Source organism: Elephas maximus, chromosome 14, assembly GCF_024166365.1.
Source record: "Elephas maximus indicus isolate mEleMax1 chromosome 14, mEleMax1 primary haplotype, whole genome shotgun sequence".
Lineage (NCBI taxonomy): Eukaryota > Metazoa > Chordata > Mammalia > Proboscidea > Elephantidae > Elephas > Elephas maximus.
Window position 1 is genome coordinate 89526542 of NC_064832.1, and position 27036 is coordinate 89553577.

Sequence of the window (27036 nt, forward strand, 5' to 3'; positions counted from 1 at the left end):
TATGCTATTGCAATGGGCCCACACAGGTCTATGCAGGGGTGAAAAGCATTCAAAGTCCATGGACCCCTTATGTCTTTGCCTAGGCAAAGGAGTTGTTTCTGCCCTGAGTTCCTGGCTTAGGGGAGTCAGCAGATTTTTTTCTTACTTATTAATATGTTCCCCCTCCAAGGCCAGGAGAATGACTCAGGGCACATGACAGGTCCTACTTCTGGCCCAGGGGACACGGCAATCTCTGAAGTTGGCTTGGACCCAGAGCAGAGCGAGAAGGGGGCAGGTAAATAAGAGAGAAGTTTTTCCCAAGGGGGTGTTTTTTGATCTGCGTGGTAGGACACATGTACTTAATCTTTGCCGATTGAGCATGCTGTTCACTAATTCTGGAGGCAAGAATGGACTCTCCACCACCCAGTCTCTCCCGGTGTGGAAAACACATGCTGAATGCCACTGCTTGCCTCACCTCACTTGTGCCAGTGGATCCAGCCTGCAGGGTACCAGTTCCCGCCAGGTCAGGTCTGGGAACTCCTCGCTGCCTCTGAATCGTCTCTCCCTCCCTCTGTCACTCAGTCTGATTCATCAACTTTGCCTTTGATGTTCAGGGCTCCAAGGTTGTCATACATAATCAATTCACTTGTTTTATTGGATTTCTGTTGTGAGAGCAACCACAGGAAACATCTGACTACTCTGCCATCTTGGCCCTGCCCCCAGTGCCACCTGGAGGGCTTGATAAAACACAGACTATTTCCCACCCTGCTATTTCCCATCACCAGAGTTTCCACTTCCATAGATCTGGGGTGAGGGACAAGAATTTGCACTTCTAACAAGTTCTCAGGTGATGCTGATGCTGCTCATCCAGGGACTGTACTTTGAGAACCAAGGTTCTAGGGTGTTTTAAATGTAGCAGCAATAGACATCTTCATGTTAATATAGTACACAGTCACCTTTAAAAACAAACACCCAGCTTGTTCAAGCCTGGGGCATAAGCTAATACTCCCCCTCTCTGGAGGGGATGCAACTGGCCTACTTCAATAGCAAATGTTTCAATCTGTCTGAAATCTACTCATCTTCTTAGAATACTTGGCACATCTAACTAGCCAAGAGAACCAGTTGTTAATGGGAGATATCCACAGCTGGTGTTTTTTGATCTCAGGAAAACTTGCTTTCACCAGCAAAGACATGAGTTTGTAATCTGTAGAAGAACAAAAACACAGAACTCTGAATGAAGATGAAAACCCATTTATTTCCACTGAATTCTGCTTCGTTAAAAAAAACTCTATGATGAAGTTAAAACAGAAATAACATAGAAATATGTTTATATAACTGCCTTTAACCTCCAAAGACCAAATAAACATATAAACATTTCAAATATTTCTTAGTCTTAACAAGCTTCTTATCACTGTTGTCATTTCAATCTCCAGAAACACAAACCACTATTAATGAACAACTGGCTGGTTTACTGTACTAAACAGTAACTGTACATTTCTAAACACAAAAAGAGTCAAACACCTACTACATTCAATGAATTTTGGTAGTGTGCTGTGTGTGTGTCTGTGTGTGCTTTTAAGGACTTGATTCTATAAAGCATCTCTTTCTTTCTGTTGAAAAGTCCCAAAACCTGCCATATGAAAGCATACACACACACCCCCATATCCACAAGTGTGTATGTATATATATATTAATATGCAATTTCAGGGCAATTACACCTTATTCTGAGAGGTCATGAGGGTCCACTTTAAACCACAACAATAAAACCTTTATGAACTTAAACTCAAGACACCATAGCTACCACCATCAAGAAAAACTAAGACTCATGGTTCAAACAGAGTAGGCCCTAGGAATTATTGTGGTTTGTCGAGTCACTAATAAGAAAGACCTAAAGAAACCGCGATTAGTGATCGGAAATAAACGAACATGGGGAGGCTCATGAAGGTGACTCCTTTGAGAATGTACTTTGGAATTACGCTCAGTGTTTACAATGAGTTCCAGTTTATCTCACCAAGTCAGGAGAGTCTTTGCGTGAAATCTGGAAAGGATTTCAATAACAGTTAAACCAAAAGGATGAGAGACAACAGAGGGTGAACCCTCAGTAAACCAGAAATCCAAATAAGAATACCATCACATTTTCCAGGAATTATAGTTAGAGGCTTTACTATATTGGGCCTTTTTTCAAAAACCTCTTCATGCTGAGTATAAAACTGCAACGTGGTCCTGTGTCAGAGTCACACAAATCTAAAAGCCCATTGGTGGTCATGCCTGTGTCTTTCATGATCAAATCATCATCTATAAGGGCTCCTATTTTGAGAAACTTATTTTCTCTTGCTTCTCTGTCAGAACATGACATAAAATAAATACTGTCCTTCCGTATTTTGACCATGCCTTTTTTTACGGGAGGGAGTAGACTCGCCGTACTACGATCTCACCTAAATTTAAGTATATTTTTTGTTCCATCAGTTTTGACTGTCCTATTTTAATAAGCAGTCCTTAGGGAAAGTAATGAATCCTAGTTATGTTAATGAAAGTGGTGAGACAAAATGGTGACTTCACACAGTCTTCAAGTAAACAGAATCCCTGATATTGCTGGAAAGTACTATGTTATTTTGAGGAAGTGAAAAGAAAAATCTGTGACCGCTTTTACTTATACCCTATAACATGAGCTTTGGCTCTGGAGTCTCTTAAGGCATAAAACCTGGTAGGCAGCTTCTTTTATTGGTGGCCTGCACCTCTGACTTGTATATAAGAAAAAAAGAAATAAAATACAACATTTAAATAAAAATATTAAATCACTTTGTGAGAACTTGAAACTATTGGTGAAGTTGGGAGAAAACCCAAATAAACTAACACCCACTAACACCTTGCATGTGTAAATATTTGTTGTAAGAGTTAAAAAAAAAATACAATATAGTTTATACAGTGCAAAAACTACTGGAAAATGCCATTGGAATAGACTTGACATCTTGGTAGAATCACAGTGCTGTCTCAAAAATAGTTAAGGCTGAGGGCTGTCCATTGGAAGTGTTCATTGCCACATGGCCATTGTGAGTAATATCTGGATAATTCCTTTTGAAGTACACCTGTTTAAAAAAAAAAAAGACAATTAAAAAAAACACATTTCAAAGGCCTCCTCCCTAAGGTGATAGATTTCTATGTCCACTTCTTCAGGTAAATCAAATCGTATCACTGGCTGAGACACAATTAAAAAAAACAAACAGGTATCCATTTATCCTATGTAGGAATGAGCCTCATGAAAACCCTCAGCAGGGTTGGGTGGAATGCCAAACAACCTGTAGATCCACCTTAGTTCTGATTATCCTGATTCATAGACCTATCACTTCATTAAATTGATAAGTGAGAATCATTTTACTGACTCAAAACCCAGAGATAAATTAAAAATGGTGACAAAAAGGCTGGGACATCTAGCGTCTAAGCAAGGGTTTCTCATTTTCACACATAAAATGCGTACAATGGATTTGGATGTTAATATCAGGTTGTAATCCCTATATTTTATAAACTATGACTGACAAGCATTGAAACCCTGGCGTATATGTATGAAACATCCCGGTATTTAATTTGTGCGGCAAAGCAGATATAGGGCCCATAGAAATGTGATCTGTGGATAGTGGACCACAAAAATGAAAGGAGAGGCAAAAGCTTTCACAATGACTCAACCAAGCCACTTCTCTAAAATGTAAGATGATACCAAATAATAGGACAATTCTGTGCAAAGCCTTTGAGTTCCTGAATTCTACCAATTTCTAGCTGAACTAGAAGAGATACAGGTTTTCTGATAAATGCATAATCAGGACATAAAGGAAATGAAATGCTGTCAAGCCTCTCTGTTCCACAATCATCAGTTTTTAGTAGCTGTATCGTATCTCAGCTCCTTGACAGATGTGCATAACAAAATGAAATAATGTCAAGACTTGTGAGCTCTTATCTCAAATGCGTTTGGGTGAAAAAGGACTTCAAATGTAATTTTTCCCCCTGAAAGAAGAATGTGAAAAGTTTTGTTTGAGTCTTTAGAACAGAAAATGCACCATCTATCTTGAGGCTGACATGTGTCACGAGCTGGGTCTCTTCGTCATTTCATTCTGGATCTACTTGATAAAACCTGGCTCCAAATATATTTGTGGGTGCAGTCAACAAAGTTATCATTGGAGATAGTGAACTTCATATACAAAAAAGAAAAAGTGTTGATATACCTACCTACCTACATATTAAGTGTGGCTTTCTTTCTCTCTGTTTGCTTGCATACTTGCTACTCCAAAAACCTCATTACGTATAAAATACTACACATTAAAATGTCACTTTGGGAGAAAAATAAGAAATTTTCCACTAATGCTTATATTGCACTGGTATTTGAGGAATCTGAGGCTATTTCCGATACAGTGCAAGTGTACAAAAATAAGACACTTTTCTGGTAATTTCATAGCATCTCTCCCCCCCACCCCCGTTAAAGCTAGCTACAGGGGTGTGGCCAAGATGGCGGAATGCTCAGATGCTTCCTGTAGTCCCTTTTACAACGATGACCCCAAAAAACAAGTGAATCGATTACATATGACAATCTAGGAGCTCTGAACATCAAAGACAACGTTGAGGTATTGGACTGAGCAGCAGGGAGAGAGAGAGGCAGTTCAGAAGCAGTGAAGAAGTGCCAGACCTGACCTAGCTGACACCCTGCAGGCTGGACCATTTGGCATACGTGGGCTGAGACAAGTAGTAGCACTCAGGATGCGTGTCTGAGCGGCAGAGAGTCTGCACAAGCCTCCAGAGTCAGGGGGAAGAGGGGTTGGTTCTATGAAAGTTAAGTACAAGCATCTAACCTACCTGAAGGGACCAAAATAATCCCTCCCCCTCTGGGAAGTACCTCTCTCCCCCTCACCTGCCCCCTCCCCACTCTGTTCCGGTGACTGTCTGGCACAGGCACAGTTCAGCAGTTGCCACACCCCCTGGGCTGAAAGTAGGATACCTCGCACTGAGCCAGTCTCAGACTTTGGGGAAGGAATAAATAAACAAATGAACAAACAAAAAGGGAAAACACCTGCTCCCCTAAGCTAGGCCCTCAGGGCTAACTGCACCCAAACCAGTCTCACTGCTTTAAAAAATCACCACACCCCCTAAGCTGGGAATTCAGGACAGCCACTGCCCTTCACCTAGGCACAGGCATAAGGGGTCCACAGATTTCTAATGCATTTCAGCCCTGTCTAGACCTGTGTGGGCCCATTCAACGGCGTAGGCCTTCATTAGCAGATAAAAAATATACCAGATTAAAAAAAAAAAAAAAATTTTTTTTTTATTTTTTTTATTTTCAACTGCAACAGCTAAGGGGACTGGTAGATTTGTGACATTTGACACTGTCCTGCCATTAAGCAGGGTCCTCACCCACCCACATCAGAGGCCTGAGGATTGGTGGCTTCACTCACTACAACTAGTTGCCTGTGACAGGGGTTCGAGAGTAAGTGATGCTCCCAGTCCTTAGAGCCAACAGCACTGGGTGCCCAAAGTCCAGCTGCAAAACCGACCTACCTACATGTTTCAGGGAGGGACATGCCTTCCATCCAGGCACTCAGGGGCAGCCATCAGCCCCTTACCTTGCTCAGCACATAACCCTCTACTGCAGCCAGATACCTGTGCCTTCTCCAATTACCCCTATGTAGTCTTGCCTGTCTAGGATGTTAGGTGAGTGACTACACCACACACGCGGTGACAGACAACCTGGATACTTAAGCTGAATCCACAAAAGAAAACAGACTTCCGGGCTTACACACCTAGTAGCAGCTCTAACCAACTGGTGACAGGATGTCAGAGCTTCCAAGGTGCCAATAATCAAAGTAGCTCACACGACCAGCCTATCTGGGCATATCGAAACAAAACAAAACAAGAAGCTAGGACACAGTAAGCAAACATACCATAAATAAACATAATACCTTACGGATGGCTTGGAGACAACAGTCAATATCAAATTACATAAAGAGGCAGACCAGGATGGCTCTAGCAAGTGACCATAACAAAGAACCAAGAAACCTCCCAGAAGAAGTGGAGATCTTGGAATTACCAGAGGTAGAATTAAAAAAATTAATACACAGAACTCTTCAAGAGAATAGGCAAAACTCAAGACTAAGCCAAGGAACACACAGAGAAAACAATAGAGAAATTTAGGAAAGCCATATAAGAGGAAAATGACAAATTTAACAGGCTGCTGCAATTCATACAGAGATAGTAAATAGAAATCCAAAAGATTAACAATAAAATTTCAGAATTAGACAACTCAATAGAAAGTCACAGGAGCAGAATTGAGGCAAGGGAAGTCAGGATTAGTGAGACTGAAGATAAAGCATGTGACACCAACTTATCTGAGGAAAAATCTGATAAAAGAATTTTGAAGAAACCCTAAGAATTATGTGGGACCCTATCATGAGTGACTGGAGTACCAGAACGGGACGGATAACAGAAAATACAGAGAGAATTTTTTAAGACTTGTTGGCACAAACCTTCCCTGATATCATAAAAGACGAGAAGATATCTATCCAAGAAGCTCATCAAACCCCACATAGTAGATCCCAAAAGAAAGTCACTGAGACATAATATAATCAAACTTGGCAAAACCAAAGATAAAGTGAGAATTTTAAGAGCGGCTAGAGATTTTTTTTTTTAGAGATAAACAAAAAGTCACCTACCCAGGACAGGCAATAAGACTAAGCACAGACTACTCACCAAAAACCATGCAGGCAAGAAAGCAATGGGATGACACATAAATCCTTGAAGGAAAAAAATTGCCAGCCAAGAATTATATATCCAGCAAAACCGTCTCTCAAATATGAAGGCAAAATTACAGCATTTCCAGATAAACAGAAGTTAAAAGAATTTGTAAAAACCAAACCAAAATTACAGGAAATATTAAAAGGAATCCTTCAACCAGAGAATCAATAAGATCAGATAACAATCTAAAACTAGAACACAGGACAGAACAATCAGATATCAACCCAGGCAGGGAAGTCACAAAAATAAGTCAAAGCAAAAACACTGAAAATAGGGAAACAGGGACATTAATATGTAAAAGATGACAATTAAAAAAAAAAAGAGGGACTACTAAATAGTGTAGTCATAGAACTTTCACATGGAGAAGAAGTTAAGGCAATACCAAGAAATAAAAGACTGCTTTAAACTTGGAAAAATAGAGGTAAGTTTTAAGGTAATTACAAAGGCAACTAACAAATTTACACATCGAAATAAAAAAGAAAAACTTAGAGACTCAGAAAATAGAAAATCAACAACAATGAAAAACATGAAGAGAATACATAAAGAAAAATGACTCGACACAGAAAATTAAATGGAACAAAGAAACTGTCAACACCATGGGAAAAAAGACATCAAAATGACAGCACTAAATTCATACATATCAATAATTACACTAAATGTAAATGGACTAAATGCACCAATAAAAAGACCAAGTGGCAGAATGGAAAAAAAACACCATCTGTCTATATGCTGCCTACAAGAGACAAATTTTAGACTTAAAGATACAAAAAACTAAAACTCAAAGGATGGAAAAAAATACATCAAGCAAACAATCAAAAAAGAGCAGGAGTGGCAATATTAATCTCTGCCAAATTAGACTTTAAACCAAAATCTACCACAAAGGATAAGGAAGGACACTATATAATGATTAAAGGGTCAATATACCAGGAGGACATAATCATAAGAAATAGTTATACACCCAACAAGGCTCCAAAATACACAAAACAAACTCTAACAGCACTGAAAAGAGAGACAGCTCCACAACAGCAGTAAGAGACTTCAACACATCACTTTCGGTGAAGGACAGAACATCCCGAAAGAGGCTCAATAAAGACATGGAAGATCTAAATGCCACAATCAATCGACTTGACTTCACAGACATATATAGAACACTCCACCCAACAGCAGCCAAGTATACTTTCTTTTCCTATGCACATGGAACATTCTCCAGAATAGACCACATATTAGGCTACAAAGGCAAGCCTTAACAGAATCCCAAACACTGAAATATTACAAAGCATCTTTTCTGACCATAAAGCCATAAAAGTAGAACTCAATAACAGAAAAAAAAAAAAAAAATCAAATACATAGAAACTGACAACACCTTGCTCAAAAACTACTGGGTTATAGAAGAAATCAAGGATGGAATTAAAAAATCCATAGAATCAAATAAGAATGAAATCATATCTTCCCAGAATGTTTGAGATACAGCAAAAGCAGTGCTTAGAGGTCAATTTATAGTAATAAATGCACACATCCAAAAAGAAGGCCCAAAATCAAAACGTTAACTCTACAACTCAAAAAAGCAGAAAAAGAGCAGCAAAAGAAGCCTATCAGCACCAGAAGAAAAGAAATAATAAAAATAAGAGAAATAAATGAAATAGAGAATAGAAAACCAATTGAAAAAGTTAACAAGATCAAAAGCTTGTTCTCTGAAAATATCAACAAAATTGATAAACCATTGGCCAAACCGACAAAAGAAAAACAGGAGAGGAAACAAATAACTCAAATAAGAAATAAGATGGGCAGTATCAAAACAGACTCAAATGAAATTAAGAGAATTGTAACAGAATATTATGAAAAACTATACTTCTTTTTTTTTTTTTTATACTTTGACAAATTTGAAAACCTAGAGGAAATGGTCAAATTTCTAGAAACGCACTACCTATAAATCAACATAAACCTAGGTAGTAAAACTAAATAAACCATTAACAAGAGATTGAAGAAGTAACTAAAAAAACTCCCAACAAAAAAAGCCCTGGCCCTGACAGCTTTATTGGAGAATTCTACAAAACTTTCAGAGAAGAGTTAACACCAGTACTACTGAAGGTATTTCAGAGCATAGAAAAGGATGGGATACTTCCGAACTCATTCTATGAAGCCAGCATAACCCTGATACCAAAACCAGGTAAGACACTACAAAAAAAGAAACTTATGGACCAATATCCCTCATGAACATAAATGGGAAAATCCTCAACAAAATTCTGGCCAATAAAATTCAATGGCATATCCAAAAAAAAAAAAAAAAAAATTCACCATGACCAAGTGGGATTCATACCAGGTATGCTGGTATGGTTCAACATTAGAAAAACAATCAATGTAATCCATCACATAGATAAAACAAAAGAACCACATGATCTTGTCAATTGCTGCAAAAAGGCATTTGACAAAGTCCAACACCCACTCATGATAAAAACTCTCAGCAAAATAGGAATAGAAGGGAAATTCCTCATCATCCCAAATGGAGACAGTCTGAAAGCATTCCCCTTGAATATGGGAACCAGACAAGGATGTCCTTTATCACAACTCCTATTCAACATTGTGCTAGAAATCCTAGACAGAGCAATAAGGCAAGAAAAAGAAATAAAGGGCATCCAGATTGATAAGGAAGAAGTAAAAAGTATCTCTATTTGCAGATGGTATGATCTTATAGGCAGAAAACCCCAAAGAATCCAAAAGAAAACTACTGAAACTAATAGAAGATTTCAGCAAAGTATCAGATACAAGACAAACATACAAAAATCACTTGGATTCCTCTACACCAAAAAAGAGCACTTCAAATAGGAAATCACCAAATCAATACCATTTACAAAAGCCCCCAAGAAGATAAAATACTCAGGAATAAATCTAACCAGAGACACAAAAGACCTATACAAAGAAAACTACAAGACACTATTTGCAAGAAACCAGAAGAGACCTACATAAGTGGGAAAACGTACCTATGCTCATGGACAGGAAGACTCAACATTGTGAAAATGTCTATTCTACCCAAAGCAATCTAAAACAATGCAATCCCAATCCAAATTCCAACAACATTTTTTAACGAGATTGAGAAACAAATCACAAACTTCATATGGAAAGGGAAGAGGCTCAGGAAAAGTAAAGTATTACTGAAGAAGAACTAGGAGGCCTCACACTACCTGATTTCAGAACCTATTATACCGACAAGGTAGGCTAATCAAGACAGCCTGCTACTGGTACAACACATACTTAAGCGAATGGAACAGAACTGAGAATCAGATGTAAATTCATCCACCTATGAGGAGCTGATATTTGACAAAGGCCCAAAGCGGGTTAAATGGGGAAAAGACAGTCTCTGTAACAAATGGTGCTGGCATAACTGGGTATTCATCTGTAAAAAAAAGAATGAAGACCCATACCTCACACCATGTACAAAAACTAACTCAAAAGGGATCAAAGACCTAAACATAAAATCCAAAGCAAGAAAGAAAAAATAGGGACAACACTAGGAGCCCTAATACATGGCATAAACAGAATACAAAACACAACTAACAATGCACAAACACCATAAGGGAAACTAGATAACTGGGAGCTTCTAAAAACCAAACACTTAAGTTCATCAAAAGACTTCAATAAAAGAGTAAAAAGACTACATATAGACTGGGAAAGAATTTTGGCTACAACATATCTGACAAGGGTCTAATCTCTAAAATCTATAAGATAGTGCAATACCTCAACAACAAAAAGACCAATAAACCAATTAAAAAATGGGCAAAGGATATGAACATGGTATATCAAAGAAGATATTCAGGTGGCTAACACATACATGAAGAAATGATCACGATCATTAGCCATTAAAAAAATTTGCCATTAGAGAAATGCAAATGAAAACTACAGTGAGATACCATCTCACCCCAACAAGGCTGGCATTGATCCAAAATAATAATAATAATCCAAAACAAAATAATAAATGTTGGAGAGGTTGTGGAGAGACTGGAACGCTTAGGCATTGCCAATGGGAACGTAAAATCATACAACCACTTTGAAAATCAATTTGGAGCTTCTTTACAAAGCTAGAAATAGAAGTACCATATGATCCAGCAATCCCACTTCTTGGAATATATCCTAGAGAAATAAGAACTGTCACCCGCACAGGTATATGCACACCCATGTTCATTGCAGCACTGTTCACAATAGCAAAAAGATGGAAACAACCTAGGTGCCCATCAACAGCAAATGGATAAACAAATTATGGTACATACACACAATGGAATACTATGCAACAATAAAGAACAATGACGAATCTGTGAAACATTTCACAACATGAATGAATCTGGAGGAAATCAGGCTAAGTGAAATTAGTCACAAAAAGACAAATATTGTATGAGACTACCATTATAAGAACTCAAGAAAAGGTTTAAACACAGAAGAAAACATTCTTTGATGGTTACGAGGGTGGGGAGGAAGGGAGAGGGGAATATATTAACTAGATAAAACCCACTGCCGTCGAGTCGATTCCAACTCATAGCGACTCTATAGAACAGAGTAGAACTGCACCATAGAGTTTCCAAGGAGCACCTGGCAGATTTGAACTGCAGACCTCTTGGTTAGCAGCTGTAGCACTTAACCACTATGCCACCAGGGTTTCCATTAACTAGATAGTAGACAAGAACCATCTTGGGTGAAGGGAAGAACAATGAACAATACAGGGGAAGTCAGCACAACTGGACTAAACCTGAAGCTAAGAAGTTCCCTGAACACAACCAAACAGAGTAGCTGGGGCGGCGGTCCAGTGACCACGGTTTCAGTGGACATCTAGGTCAAGTGGCATAACAAAGTTTATTAAGAAAATGTTCTGCATCCCACTTTGGTGAGTGGTGTCTGGAGTCTTAAAAGCTTGCCAGCAACCATCTAAGATACATCAGTCAGTCCCAATCCACCTGGAGCAAAGGGCAATGACGAACACCAAATACACAAGGAAAAGATTAGCCCAAAAGACAAAAGGGGCACATAAACCACAGGCTCCATCAGCCTGAGACCAGAAGAACTAGATGGTGCCTGGGTACCACCAATGACCACCCTGACAGGGAACACAAGAAAAAGTCCCTGACGAAACGGGAGAAAAGTGTGGGACAGAGCTCAAACTCACATAAAAAGACCAGATGTAACAGTCTGACTGAGACTGGAGGAATCCCTGAAGCCATGGCCCCTGGACTCTATGTTAACTCAGAACTAAAACCACTCCGAAAGACCACTCTTCAGACAAATATTAGACTGGACTACAAAACCAAAAATAACACTCGTGAAGAGTGTGCTCCTTAGTTCAAGAAGATACATGAGACCAAATGGGCAGCTCCTGCCCAGAGGTGAAATGAGAAGGCAGGAAGGGGCAGGAGCTGGTTGGATGGACATGGAACACCTGAGGTGGAAAGGGAGAGTGTGCTGTCATGTTGTAGGGATTCCAAGTAGTGTCACATGACAATATGTGTATAAAATTTTATGAGATTAACTTGAGCTGTAAACTTTCACCTAAAATACAATAAAATAAATAAAGTGGAACACAAATAAAATAAAGTTAGCCTAATTTTATATGGCTACCTATATGTACTCTAAAAAGGCAATTTCTTAATGAAGCTGAAAACAACTAAAAAAACAAACAGAAATACATTTCACTTCCTGCTACTTGTTACCAAAAAAACCAAACCAGTTGCCGCTGAGTTGATTTCAATGCATGGTGGCCCCATGTATATCAGAGTAGAATTGTGCTCCATAGGGTTTTCAGAAGTAGATCACCAGCCCTTTCTTCGGTGGCACTGCTGAGTGTGTTCAAACTGCCAACTTTTTGGTTGGTTAGTGGCCAAAAGTATAACCATTTGTGCCACCCAGAGATTCCACTATTGCCTGATAGCTGTCTCAAAACAAGTCAGTTCCTTGTCCCATAAAGCTAGTCACATTTTACACAGTTGCAATATAACTTTTTATCAAGAGAATACTGATGTTAGCAATTTTCAGCCGGAATGCTCTTAGCTTCATGACCTAAAATACTTTGTTGAAAATAAGCTTCCTGTGTAAAAAATCCTTAATTTGACCTTTCTTTTTCTTATCTGTTACCATGTTTTATAATACACTATGAAAAGAGCAGAAGAGAGATAAAGAATCTTTTTTACAGTGCAGGTTAGGAAGGTAGCCAAGACCACGGCACGCTCCTTAGCACAGTCTGCATGTTGTAGGCTAAGCCTGGAATGGGGAGATCCAGTTTCAGCTCTCCTGGGATTCACTGCTGATCTGGAAAAATTACCTAACCTCCTTCCATACTGCCTGTCTCGTCTGTGAAATGAGACAACGATGACTTAACTCACAAGAACTAATTAATGGCTACAAGCTGCAAGTTGAAAACATGCTAAGTGTTGGGTGTGATTCTGAAAACTGCTCAGAAAAGTGGCCCCTTAGTACAAGAGAAGTAGTAGCATCACCAGCTTGAATGGTGAACACAAAGCACCTGGGATTCCTTTTAGTGGATCTTCTGATTTTATCCTCATAGAACACCAGAGTCATAGTTACAGATACCTGTGATTCACTGAATACAGTAACCCTGGGGCAGAAAGGGTCAGCAAGCAGAGTACGGAAGTTGGGAGTCTGAAGGGTAAGACAGTATACAATACTGGGGAAGTCAGCACAACCTGACCAAGGCAAGGTCATGAAAGCTCCACAGACACAGCCAAACTCCTTGAAGGATGGAATTACTGGGCTGAAAGCTGGGGACCACGGTCTTGGGGAACATAACACAGTTTATAAAGAAAATGTTCTACATCCTACTTTGGTGAATAGCATCTAGGGTCTTAAAAGCTTGTGAGTGGCTATCTCCACTGGTCTCACCTTGTCTGGAGCAATGGAGAATGAAGAAAACCAAGGACACAATGGAAAGACTAGTCCAAAGGACTAATGGACCACAACTACCACAGCTTCCACCAGACTGAGTTCAGCTAACACCACTAACTGCTGTGACAGGGATCACAATACAGGGTCCCTGACAGAGCTAGAGAAAACTGTAGAACAAAATTCAAACTCACAAAACAAACAAACAAAAAAAAACAAAAAATAGACTTACTGGTCTGACAGAGACTAGAGAAACCCCAAGAGTGTGTCCCCGGACACCCTTTTAACTCAGTACTGAAGTCACTCCTGAGGTTCACCCTTCAGCCAAAGATTAGACACGCCCATAAAACAAAACAAGACTAAAGGGGCACACCAGGCCAGGGGCAAGGACTAAAAGACAGGAGGGGACAGGGAAGTTGATAATGGGGGACCCAAGGTCGAGAGGGGGAGAGTGTTGACATGTGTGGGGTTGGTAACCAATGTCATAAAACACTATGTGTATTAATTGTTTAATGAGAGACAAATTTGCTCTGCAAACCTTCATCTAAAGTACAAGTGAAAAAAAAAAAAAAGGAGTTGGAGTCAGGCATTAACATTTACTAACTGGTAACTTTCAGCTTCTTTATATGTCAAAAAGGGATAACAGTTCACAGCAGAGATACAAGAGGTTACCAAAACATGGCAAGACAACCAAAGAAGATGCAACATGAGCTGAAAAAGCTCAAAAGTAAAGTGGAAGAGACGAATGAAAATATCAAAAAATGACAGTTCTACAAGAGACTAGCCACCACTGAAACAGCAGTATGAGAGACATAGAAGATTAATAAATGGAAATTAATAAAGAATTAAAAAGGATTAAGGAAAAAAAATAGGAGCTTTATAATATAGACAAATGCCATACTATATATATATATATATATTTGTAAAGAGAATACAATCACATGAAAAAAAAAAACAACAAAAACTCAAAAATATAATTCAAGTAAATTTCCAGAAATAAAAGACGACTTGAATCTAAAGACCAGGAGAGTACACTATGTCCCAGGAAAACTTATGACCTTCAAAGTAAAGAAAGAATTCTTTGGGGATTCAGCTCCAGATCAAGTTACCCCTAACTTGGCTTTAGACTTCTCCATAGGACTAAGCAGGGCTAGAAGACAGCATAGTAAAGATTACAATATACTAAGGGAAGAAAGCGTGTCCCAAGAATGTCATTAACTTGCAAATTTATGGAAGCAGTAGAGAAATATTTCAGCTATGTGATAAGCTAGACTCTAGCTCCAATGAACCTTCCTGTAAGATGGTACTAATGTGCTGATTTTCAAACTTTTTTATTTTCATATAATAACAAACACATTTTCTTTTACAGTAAGACACAGTATATATTCATTATCTATATCTGAAAAGGGTTTCATGTAATAGTTACTTTTACCATGAAAGATGCACTGTTATTTTCTCTTCCATTCCACCCTATTTTATTTCTTATAACATGCTGGTCATGAGTGAACAAACTGATTTCACAGCCTTGCTAATGGATTGAAAAACACTGCACTAGAGGGTAAAATTTTGCCAACTAAGAGAGGAATGAACAAAGTATTTGACATGTGTAAGTCAAATAATAGAGTTATAAGTATTTTAAAAGGTATGAAGAAAAACTAAACTTGGTGATAGGAAGGAAACGGACAAGTAGTCTACTTACCTACTGTCATTGTTTATAATGAAGTCAATAGATACTAATTCTGTATTACATGAAGTCTGTTGTTACAGTTAGCTGCTGTCAAGTCACACCATTCCCCCTCCCAACTCAGTTCCCCCTCCCAACTCATGGTGACCTCATGCACAATGGAACGAAATGCTGACCAGACCTGCACCGTCCCCATGATTGGTTTCGAACCAGACTGCTGTGATCCATAGGGTTTGCACTGGCTGATTTTCGGAAGTAGATCCTAGACCCTTCTTCCTAGTCCATTTTAGTTTGGAAGCTCCACTGAAACCTGTTCAGTATCATAGCAACACACAAGCCTCCAGTGACAGACAGGTGGTGGTGTACCTACGGTACTGGCAGGAAATTGAACCCGGGTCTCCCACATAAAAGGCAAGAATTTTACCATTGCACCATCACTGCTCCCATTATATGAAGTTAGTTATAAAACAAAATTCCTTGAAGAAATGAAAGGAACACACACAGAATAATAAGCAAACAAACAAAAATCCTAGACTGCAGAGGAAAAAAAAACAAAAACTGAAAGCATAACATTATGACAAAACAATGATAAAATATCATCTACGATCTCAATAAATATAAATGGACTAAGCACACCTGTTAAAAACAAAAGACTAAAATCACAAAGCAAAACTTAACTACATGTCACATATAAGAGACACACCGTATGGTTTGAAATTTAAAAACTATCCAAAATATACCAGGCAAATGAAAATAAAGTGAAATCAAGGAACAAAATCTTAGTTCTGAACAAGCTAAAATCAGGGCCAAAAGTGTTATATGATTAAAAGAAGGACACTTTAAAATAGTAAAGAATATAATCCGTAATGAAAACCTAAGTCATGACTATCTATGCATTAAAAATTACAGCATCAAATTACCAAACAAAAATGACAGAAACTACAAAATGAAAACATGCTTTAGTATGAGATTAATTCACCTAAATCCAAGGCATGTCAAATGAATAAAAATAAATGAGAAGACCCACATAATGTAATAAAGTAGACCTAATTAAAATTTACTAAATTCTATGTCTTAAATGGAGCCCTGGTGGCGCAGCGGTTAAGAGCTCAGCTGCTAACCAAAAGGTCAGCAGTTCGAGTCCACCAGCTGCTCCTTAGAAACCCTATAGGGCAGCTCTACCCTGTTTGGATTGCTATGAATCCAAAGTGACTTGACGATAATCGGTTTGGGTTTTTTTGTTTTTGTTTTTTATACCTTAGACAGACAATACTTCATTTTTTTCAAATGCCCAAAGAACATTCACAAAAACTGCCCATATACTAGGGCACAAGAAAATATTAATAAATTCCAAATGGTCAGAAATAGTACACATGGATTACAAGGCAATGAACATAAACACTGATGATTTAAAGAGAAAACATTAAAAACAAAAACCCAATAACCAGAAGCTTAAAAAAACCTCCTTCTTAAATAATTCTTGGGCCGAAAAGAAAATCAAAATAAAAATTGCGGCACATAGAAAAAATAACTGTACAGAAAGTATTACATATCAGAATCTATAGGATATAGCTAAAGCAGTATTCAGAGGAAAATTCACAGTCTTTAATATTTATATTAATAAGAATGAAAATAAATGCATTCAAGTGTAGGAAACAACAGCAAAACAAACCAAAGAAAAGGGCAGAATTAATAAATATAAAAGTAGAAATAAATTGTAAAACATGAAACAAGAATGAATAAATCCTAGAGCTGGTTCTTCAGAAGGAAAATAAAGGGAATAGGGAGTGGAGCACAAATACTATATGGCCACTAAAAAGAATGAGGTAACTGTATGTATTGATATAATCTCTGAGATTCATTAAATGGAAAAAGGAACAGCTATCATTTGTGCTTAAAAAAAGAAAAGCCACATATTATACGCACATGTTCTTGTTTATGCACAGAATTTATCTGGAAAATGGTAGAAAATGGTGTCAGGGGCTCCATCCCTGGGAAGGATGGTAGGTAAGAGTGGGAAAGTAATGTTTTACTACAGTTTTTGGATTCGCAGCATTAGCATGCATCACCTGTTTAAAAAACCCTGGTTATTAAAAATACTTTTTAATGAATTTGAGTCCTTAAACCTACAAAGGGACTTTGAAAATTCCAATTGGGTCTGTTTTCTCAGGGAAGAGAATGACAGGTATTCATCCTTCAGCTTTATGAATCTAAAAAACATTTTCTTTACTATTTTCATGAATCATCTGGAAGAGTCTATCACAGCGAGTGATTCAGCTTGCCTGTACCAACATTTTCAGAAAAACAACTACGTGGTCAAGAAAACGTGACTTGGAAGTACCTTCTTCCAGATGTAGAGTTTTCATTTCAAAAGAATGAATTCTAATCTGCTGGAGTGAAAAGCTTGCTTTGATTTAGACTAATCCCCCTGGTGTTACAGTTCTGAATGATGCATTGATATTTGATGCTTGTACGTTTAAAAGGTTGACAGTCTGACAGCTTGTTCTCTTAAGAGGACCAAGTGTATGCAGAAATAATGTCAAGAAGATATTCAGCCTGGACGAGAATCAAGATATGTATTTCTTTATGTCTTTCCCCAGGGGTGACCTGAGCCAGTGAGTTAAGCAAGACTAAAATCCAAGACTGATATTCTGCCACTGTGTGAACTTGGGGGACCAGGCCCATCTTGGACATCACATGAAACAAGGAACAATAGCTTCAAACTCAACAGGGAACACAGAACCCCAGGGCAGGACATAAGCCTGAACGTGGCAATTCACCTTCTGCTCTCCGAAGATCAGCTGTGTGATCTTAGATGAACTCTTAACTCCTTATCCATAAATGGGATAAAAAAGAACTGCCATGAGGATTAAGTGAAATAAAACAAGTGAGAACTACGTAAAAGATGCAAAGTAAATCAAAGAATTATAAAGTAAGTTACCATTGTTGTTGTTAGGTGCCATCGAGTTAGTTCCGACTCATAGCGACCCTATGTACCACAGAACAAAACACTGCCCAGTCCTGTGCCATCCTTACAATCGTTGTTATGCTTGAGCTCATTGTTGCAGCCACTGTGTCAATCCATCTCATTGAGGGTCTTCCTTTCTTCCGCTGACCCTATACTTTACCAAGTATAATGTCCTTCTCCAGGGACTGATCCCTCCTGACAACATGTCCAAAGTACGTAAGATGCAGTCTCTCCATCCTTGCTTCTAAGGGGCATCCTTCTGGTTGTACTTCTTCCAAGACAGATTTGCTAGTTCTTTTGGCAGTCCACGGTATATTCAATATTCTTTGCCGACACCACAATTCAAAGGTGTCAATTCTTCTTCGGTCTTCCTTATTCACTGTCCAGCTTTCACGTGCATATGATACAAGTGAAAATACTATGGCTTTGGTCAGGTGCACCTTAGTTTTTAAGGTGACATCTTTGCTTTTCAACACCTCAAAGACGTCTTCTGCAGCAGATTTGCCCAATGCAACACGTTCTCTGATTTCTTGACTACTGCTTCCATGGGTGCTGACTGTGGATCCAAGTAATATGAAATCCTTAACAACTTCAATCTTTTCTCTGTTTATCATGATGTTGCTTATTGGTCCAGTTGTGAGGATTTTTGTTTTATGTTAAGGTGTAATCAATACTGAAGGTTGTGTGGTCTTTGATCTTCATCATTAAGTGCTTCAAGTCCTCTTCACTTTCAGCAAGCAAGGTTGTATCATCTGCATATCCAAGCTGTTAACGCAAAGTGGAGGCTATATATCTATATATACAGAGAGAGAGAGAGAGGAAACCCTGGTGGTGTAGTGGTTCAGTGTTACATCTGCTAACCGGTTGGCAGTTTGAATCCACCAGGCGCTCCTTGGAAACTCCATGGGGCAGTTCTACTCTGTCCTATAGGGTCGCTATGAGTTGGGACCGGCTCAGTGGCAATGAGTACGGTATGGTGTGTGTGTGTGTGTGTGTGTGTATATATATATATATATAGTGCTCCAAGTGCAGCTTCTGTCTTCATTTATACAATATATGTACTTACAAAAGTTCAGAGCACCCCAAATCTAGCTTTGAACGCTGACTCTGCCAATTATTCTACTCAACAGCAACTAGTTTTTTTTTTTTTGGCTTATGTGACCTTGAGGTGCCTGGGTGGTGTAAACAGTTTGTGCTCAACTAGTAACCTACTAAGACCCTCAACGGGATGGACTGACACAGTGGCTACAACAATTGGCTCCAACACAGCAACGATTGTGAGGATGGCACAGGACCAGGTAGTGTTTTGTTCTGTTGTACACAGGGTCACTATGAGTTGGAACCAACAAGATGGCATCTAATAACAACTAATGTACTTGGTTTGAACTTAGCCAGTGGCACCAGAGATGAAAGGCCTGGCCATCTACTTCCATAGAGATCACTGCCAAGAAAACTTGATGGAGCACAGTCCAACTCTGTAACACACGGGGCGGTCATGAGACAGAATCAACTAGACAGCAATGGATTTGGTATGTTACCTTGGGCAATTTCCCTCTCCTCTCTCATCCTTAGCCTCTTAAATGGGCAACAGTGCTTATCTCATGGCACAATGCATGGCACATAACAAATATCAAAGTCACTTATTATTAATAAAAATAGTTGCTCAATAAACCAAGTATCTCTGCTTATCTCAATACTCCAGTTTACTGTCAGTGACTAGGAGGCACATCTACTATGTTTGTCAGTATCTTTTTTTTTTTTTTTTAACCTAATACTATGCAGACACACATTTACTGAACAGTTTTGAGGATTCAAAGAAATATTCTATGAACAGTGGAAGGTACGGTTGGTCATTCTACTAAGGAGGAATGAGTTGAACAGTGACAGACAGGAACCAAGGTCATATTTTAGATAAACCTTTCATAGGGAAGGACTGGAACATGTTTCCTTACTCTGTTGTCTTTAATAGGTCATTTAAGATATTACACAAGTAATTTTATTCTACATACATTGTTGAAAGTCTGGGAAATGCAAAAAAGCATAAAGAATGAGAAACATAATTATAATGCCTAGAGATAAACAACGGAGCCCTGGTAGTACGAATGCTTAAGTGCTCGGCTGCTAATCCAATGGTTGGCAGTTCTAACCCACCCAGTGGCTCCATGGGAGAAAAGACCTGGTGATCTGCTTCCATAAAGATTACAGCCAAGAAAGCCCTATGGGGCAGTTCTCTCTGTCACATGGGGTTGCTGTAAGTCAGAACTGACTCGACGGCACCCAATGCCAACAGAGATAAACAGTTTTGATGGGGGGCCTCACCATGGGCTTGCTGTTGGAAGTCTCATTTTACCCTAAGCCATGCATCTCATTTGGCAGGAACACCAGACTTCCATCCTTACTTCCTTCCATTCTTTCATCAACCCAACTCCCATTTTGTTCCAAAAAGGCTGTGTGAACTTTGGCTAAGCCCCACAAACTGAATGTCAGTTATCACATCTGTAGAATGTGATAATTCTACATCACTGCTGTTGACAAGATTATCATTTCATCTGAATGTTATTCACTGAACACCATACCTTCATACCATCTACGGTGCTTAGTACTTTCATAAACAGTATCTCTGTAGAAATGCCTTGTAAACCTTTAAGCACTATTCTAACTACAGCATTAAGGTATTATTAATTCTTGATTTGTCCTGATGACAATTTAATCTCCTGGAATGTTGTCATGGACTGAATTATGTCTCTCCAAAAATGTGTATCAACTTGGTTAGGCCATGATTCCCAGTATTGTGTGGTTGTCCTCCATTTTGTGATTGTAATTTTATCTTAAGAGGATTAGGGCGGGGCTGTAACACCATCTTACTCAGGTCACCTCCCTGGTCCAAGGTAAAGGGAGTTTCCCTGGGGCGTGGACTGTACCACCTTTTATCTCTGAAGAGATAAAAGAGAAGCAAGCAGAGAGTTAGGGGCCTCATACCACCAAGAAAGCAGCACCAGAAGTAGAGCGTGTCCTTTAGACCTGGAGTCCCTGTGCCTGAGAAGCTCCTGGACCATAGGAAGATTGAGGACAAGGATCTTCATCCAGAGCTGACAAAGACAGAAAGCCTTCCCCTGGAGCTGACACCCTGAATTTGGACTTGTAAGCTACCAGGCTGTGAGAGAATAAATTTCTCTTCGTTAAAGCCACACACTTGTGGTATTTCTGTTATAGCAGCACTAGATGACGAAGACAAAGGTAGAAGAGGCATGAGGGGGAGTGTGGACCTAATTCTAAACAACAAATTACTGAGCAATCTGAGGAGGATGTGGCAGTATCACACAGGAGTTTTCTTTACAAATTATAACACAAAACAAAACAAACAAAAAAACCCAAAAGTCATCTACAGATTTCTGTTGCAGATTTTTGCAGAACAAATAAATAATATTCCGCATTTTTTCCCTCTCAAACTCTCCAATTTTCCTGGATCCTGACTGCATCTACATCTCAGATGTGCTGAGTGCCAATTATACCGAAATGTAATGGGTCTTCAGAATGTCAGTATTTTACACAATAACACCTTTTTAACAAATCGACAGTCTAAAGGAGTCATAAATGAGAATCTGAACCCAAAGCACCCAAACGTGTAAAACGTCCACTCTAACATCTCCCTCAGGCACACACGCTTGCACAGGGGTACATGCACACACAATACACCCACCCCCACCTGTTTCTGCTGACTCTCCGCAGACTTGACTTCAACCTGGGACGTGTTGTTAAAACTCAGTCAAGGAGCTTTGTCTCTGGAGGCTTATAATTGAAAAGGATACATGGTACTTGTTACCATGCCCGGGGTGCCAAATTGTGAGGGGTGAACTGTTGAGACAAATTTTAATTACCACTTCAGGTAACCAGCTCACCTGCTTTGCTGTTTCAGTGAGGGCAGCAGCTTCTGCCTTGCCCAGTTGTTGCACCATCTTGTAAAATAGGCTCTCTCTATTTTGCAGCAAAACATAGGGTTCATCATATTCTTTCAGTCTTCCTGAATCCAAAACCTGTTAATCAGCAGAAAGAAACCCATTAAAACACAATGTTTTGCAGTAACATATTATAACCCAGACAATTATTTCGGAAAGGGGCAGGAGAGGGAGAATAGAGAGAATCCATTTGGGTGGTAGGTCTGGATGGCATTTAAAAGACTTGATTACCCGGCTTCACTGAGCGAACAGAAGCCTCGCCTGGCCTTTTATTATTATAATGCTATAAGAAAGGAGGAAAATGAAAGTTCTGGACTATTACTGTGAGCACTCAGCAGGCTGTGGCATTCTATGCTGCATCAAGAGCGTCTTGGATTTTTACCATCAGTTAGTGCTTTTAACTCTCAGACTCTGAGCTTGGGGGGCTATTTATACACATATTCAGAGTTGGGAAATTTCTTGATTTAAGAAGATCAAACTCTGTTTATCTAAAAAGTAGGGTCACGTCATTCATACCAGCCAGATGGCAGCAACCTGACAGCAAACTAATTGCCACTCTGGTTTGACAGAGCCTGAGGAATATTTGGAAAAGAAGTAAATGCTTCTGGAATTTCTTTGTTGTTGTTGTTAGATGCCATTGAGTCAAGTGACCCCATGTGACAGAGCAGAACTGCCCACAGGGTTTTCTGGGTGGTAATCTTTAGGGGAGCAGATCACTAGGTCTTTCTCCCACAGAGCCGCTGGGTGGGTTCAAACCGCCAACCTTTGGGTCAGCAGCTGGAAAGCTTGCCCACTGAGCCACCAGGGGACCTAGAGTATGTCGGCTGGTGAGAGGAGGCACATATACGTAAGGCTGCTAAGAATCAGAGCCAGCCTGGCTGCAACTAACAGTAACAAGCAGGGACAAAGCCTTGTCAGTGAGGTAAAAGCACACTCTCAATTTGTCTCTGGTTGTAGTTTATTATTCTGATAGTGGAAGGCTGGCTAAAAGGGGTGCTGCCTAAGCAGCTTTGGCCTAACTGCTTTGCACAGAAGAAATCTCCAGAAATCCAATTTTCTATTTGGATAAAACTAAAGAAGCAATTAAGAAACTGAGCTCCAAATTGCAATGATCAGGGCCCACAGAGCACAGGGCAGCTCAATCTGAATTGCTGAGGGTCTAAGTACCTGTCTTCCCAGTTATCTTTCCTTGCTTCTTCTTTTTCTTTAGCTGCCTCCCTTTTAGCCATATTGTTGCTCACTAACACATGCACGGGAATTGAAAGGGAGAGAAGAAGGGACTTATACCTCCGCAGTCCTTATTAGTAGCTCTGGTTAACGGAAAAGTCTGAAACAATTGTCCCAAATGATGTACTTAGGAAAACATTTCTTATGTTAAGTGGTACTTAGATCTCCATTTAAGCCATATTCAGAGTCAACTTATCTTAAGAGAATATGCTGAAATTTCCTAAGTGTTGCAGTTAATTCTGTCCTATGGTATTTAATTGGAAACATTTACTAAGTCTCATAAAGGGCATTTTCCTGTTAATCTTTTGTTTACTACCATGAATCACTGTTAGAGGCAGCTTTCTCAAAAGAGTTCAAGAATAATTGAATCTGTCACATCCACATAATAATTAAAACGTCCTATAATTTGGCATTCCAATTTAGACGTCCAGAATGTGTAATTTTACTTAAGCACAGCATTACAGAGCATAACCACTCCTCCTGATCATGACGAAGAACAAAAAAAAAAAATGCATTTTTAAAACGCAGGTCTCTTCCATGCTGGAGGCTACGCAGTAAGTGTATCAGATGACTCTATAAAGCAATGAACCCCTTACTCTACAAACGCAACAAGTACACTTTCAAAACTCACGTGAGAGTTGGTGCAAAGGTCTCTGACCATACAGGCTTTACCCAATTTTTTTTTCAAAGTGTAGGTTTTATCTGTATCTTTAAAAAAAATTTTTTTTTACTGTGTAATACTTGAAAGTTTACAGAGCAAATCAGATCCCCATTCAACAGTTTGGAATACAGTGTTTTATGGCCTTGGTTTCATTCCCCACAATGTGTCAGCACTCTCCCCATGTCCGCCCTGGGCGCCCCCATTTCCTTTCATCCTGATTTTCTACCCCTTCCTGCCTTCTCATCTTTGCTTTTGGACAGATATTGCCCTTTTGATCTCATATAATTGGCTGTTCTAAGGAGTGTGCTCCTCTTGGGTATTAACAGAAAGAAAATATTACTAATATTTTGTCCTTGGCCAACTTTTCTACTTCATTTGTTCAAAATTTAAGTTAATAAGAAATCTTTTTCTCAAATATTGTCTGAAAACACACAAATTCCCCTGAAATCAGTAGTTGTCAGAAACAATCAGTATCAAAAAAGGCAGAACGAGGGAAAAAAAAAACAAAATGAAAATAATGGCTCTCAAAAAGCAATGGGATTAACACTATAAATGACAGAAAGATCATTTTGGTTAAAATATTTGGAGCCTCGTAAGTATTAGCAATTTAATGAGTGTCCCTTGTGTTTTCTAAGGGCAGATTTCCATTTCGGGGACAGAACTGCAATCGTTTCTTATAATGCTTGATAATTTATTACAACTTAAACTTTCATAACACTTCTCTGTTAAAAATGTAAAACAAAATGTATGTGTTTAATGCTTTTACTTTTCTTCTTCAATACTCTTTTGACGTGCATTAAAACAAAAATATAGTATCTTAAAATGAACTGGGTTATCACATTCCCAAATGGATGAATCTATAGAGTTTGAGAGGGAGGACGCTGTGGCATGTAAATACAATTTACTGCAGAATATGGCTGACCTAAGATCAATGAAATCACCCTATAACTAAAAGAGTAGCCTTTTGAATTTGAGAGGAAAATAAAAATAGGTATGCATTGAACATTCATCGTGACATGTGTGTAACAGTCATCGCTCAATTCTCAACGTGGAGTAGACGAGCAAGGTAGACAACTCCATCCACTCACTCAACCACCCACCATTTCTTCTTTTATCTATCCACAGTCCTGCCTTTCCTCCTTTATTCCTCCTTCCCTCCCTCCCTTCTTCTCTCCATCTATGTATCCACGTTTCCACACATCCAAAAAGTATTGAGTATCTGTTATCAAAGCACCATTATAGGAATGGTAGATTGAAAGATGAACTAGACACAGTCTGTCAAGAAGCTCACAGTCAGAGATGAAACTGAGGTTCCGTTAAGTAATTTGCCAAGGCTGCAAAATCAGAAGACAGAGAAGAGCTGAGATTTTAACCCAGGTCTGAGCCTAGAATTCTGAGTTTCCAAAAAAAAAAAGACACTGTCAATAGGAAGTCAGAGGAGCAGAATCCAGCAACTGGAATGCAGAGTGGGGGACCTGGAGGATAAGGGAATTGACACCTATAGCTGAAAAAAAATCAGATAAAAGAATTAAAAAAAAAAATGAAGAAACCCTAAGAATCATGTGGGACTCTATCAAGAAGAATAACTTGCATGTGATTGGAGTTCCAGAACAGGGAGGGATAACAGAAAATACGGAGAGAATAGGTAAAGATCTGCTGGCAGAAAACTTCCCTGACATCATGAAAGATGAAAGGATATCTATCCAAGATGCTCATCAAACCCCACATAAGACTGATCCAAAAAGAAAATCACCAAGACATATTATCATCAAACTGGCCAAAACCAAAGATAAAGAGAAAATTTTAAAAGCAGCCAGGGATGAAAGAAAGGTCTCCTACAGAGGAGAATCAATAAGAGTAAGTTCAGACTACTCAGCAGAAACCATGCAGTCAAGAAGGCAATGGGATGACATATATAGAGCACTGAAGGAGAAAAACTGTCAGCCAAGGATCATATATCCAGCAAAACTCTCTCTCAAATATGAAGGTAAAATTAAAACATTTACAGATAAACACAAGCTTAGAGAATTTGCAAAAACCAAACCAAAGCTACAAGAAATACTAAAGGAAATTGGTCAGAAAATCAATAATATAACAGCACAACACAAGGTCACAGAACAGAACATCCTGATATCAACCCAAATAAGGAAATCACAAAAACAAATTAAGAGTAATTTTTAAATAGAAAAAAATGCTCAAAACAGGGAATCACTGAAGTCAATATGTAAAAGATCACAATAATCAAAAAGAGGGTCTAAATACAGGAGGCATAGAACTGCCATATGGAGAGGAAAACAAGGCGATATAGGACAAAACGAGTTAGGTTTTTACTTAGAGAAATGGGGGTAAATATTAAGGTAACCACAAAGATGTCTAACAATTCCATAACTCAAAATAAAAACCAAGAAAAACATAATGACTCAGCAAACGTAAAGTCAACCACTATGAAAATCAGGAACACACAATTTACAAAGAAAAACATCTCAACACAAAAAACTAAGTGGAAAAATGAAATTGTCAACAACACACACAAAAAGGTATCAAAATGACAGCACTAAACATATAAAAAAAAATTTTTTTAACACATACTTATCTATAATTACGCTGAATGTAAATGGACTAAATGCACCAATAAAGAGACAGAGAGTCTCAGACTAGATAAAGAAACACGATCCGTCCATATGCTGCCTACAAGAGACACGCCTTAGACTTAGAGACACAAACTAAAACTCAAAAGATGGAAAAAAATATATCAAGCAAACAACAATCAAAAAAGAGCAGGAGTGGCAATATTAATTTCTGACAAAATAGACTTTAAAGTTAAATCCACCACAAAGGACAAAGAAGGACACTACATAATGATTAAAGGGACAATAGACCAGGAAGACATAACCATATTAAATATTTATGCACC

The 27036-nt window shown here is 38.8% G+C and overlaps 1 protein-coding gene across 1 annotated transcript in view; it reads right to left on the reverse strand.

The window, feature by feature from the left end:
- Positions 1-1232: 1232 nt before the first annotated feature.
- Positions 1233-27036, reverse strand: part of ABCC4 (ATP binding cassette subfamily C member 4) — a 324633-nt gene continuing 298829 nt past the window's right edge. The window contains exons 30-31 of the mRNA XM_049853454.1: positions 22178-22312; positions 1233-3065 (exon numbers count right to left, since the gene is read on the reverse strand). Coding sequence (XP_049709411.1) covers positions 2958-3065; positions 22178-22312 — 243 coding nt within the window. The 3' untranslated portion in view covers positions 1233-2957. The remainder of the gene's footprint in view (positions 3066-22177; positions 22313-27036) is intronic.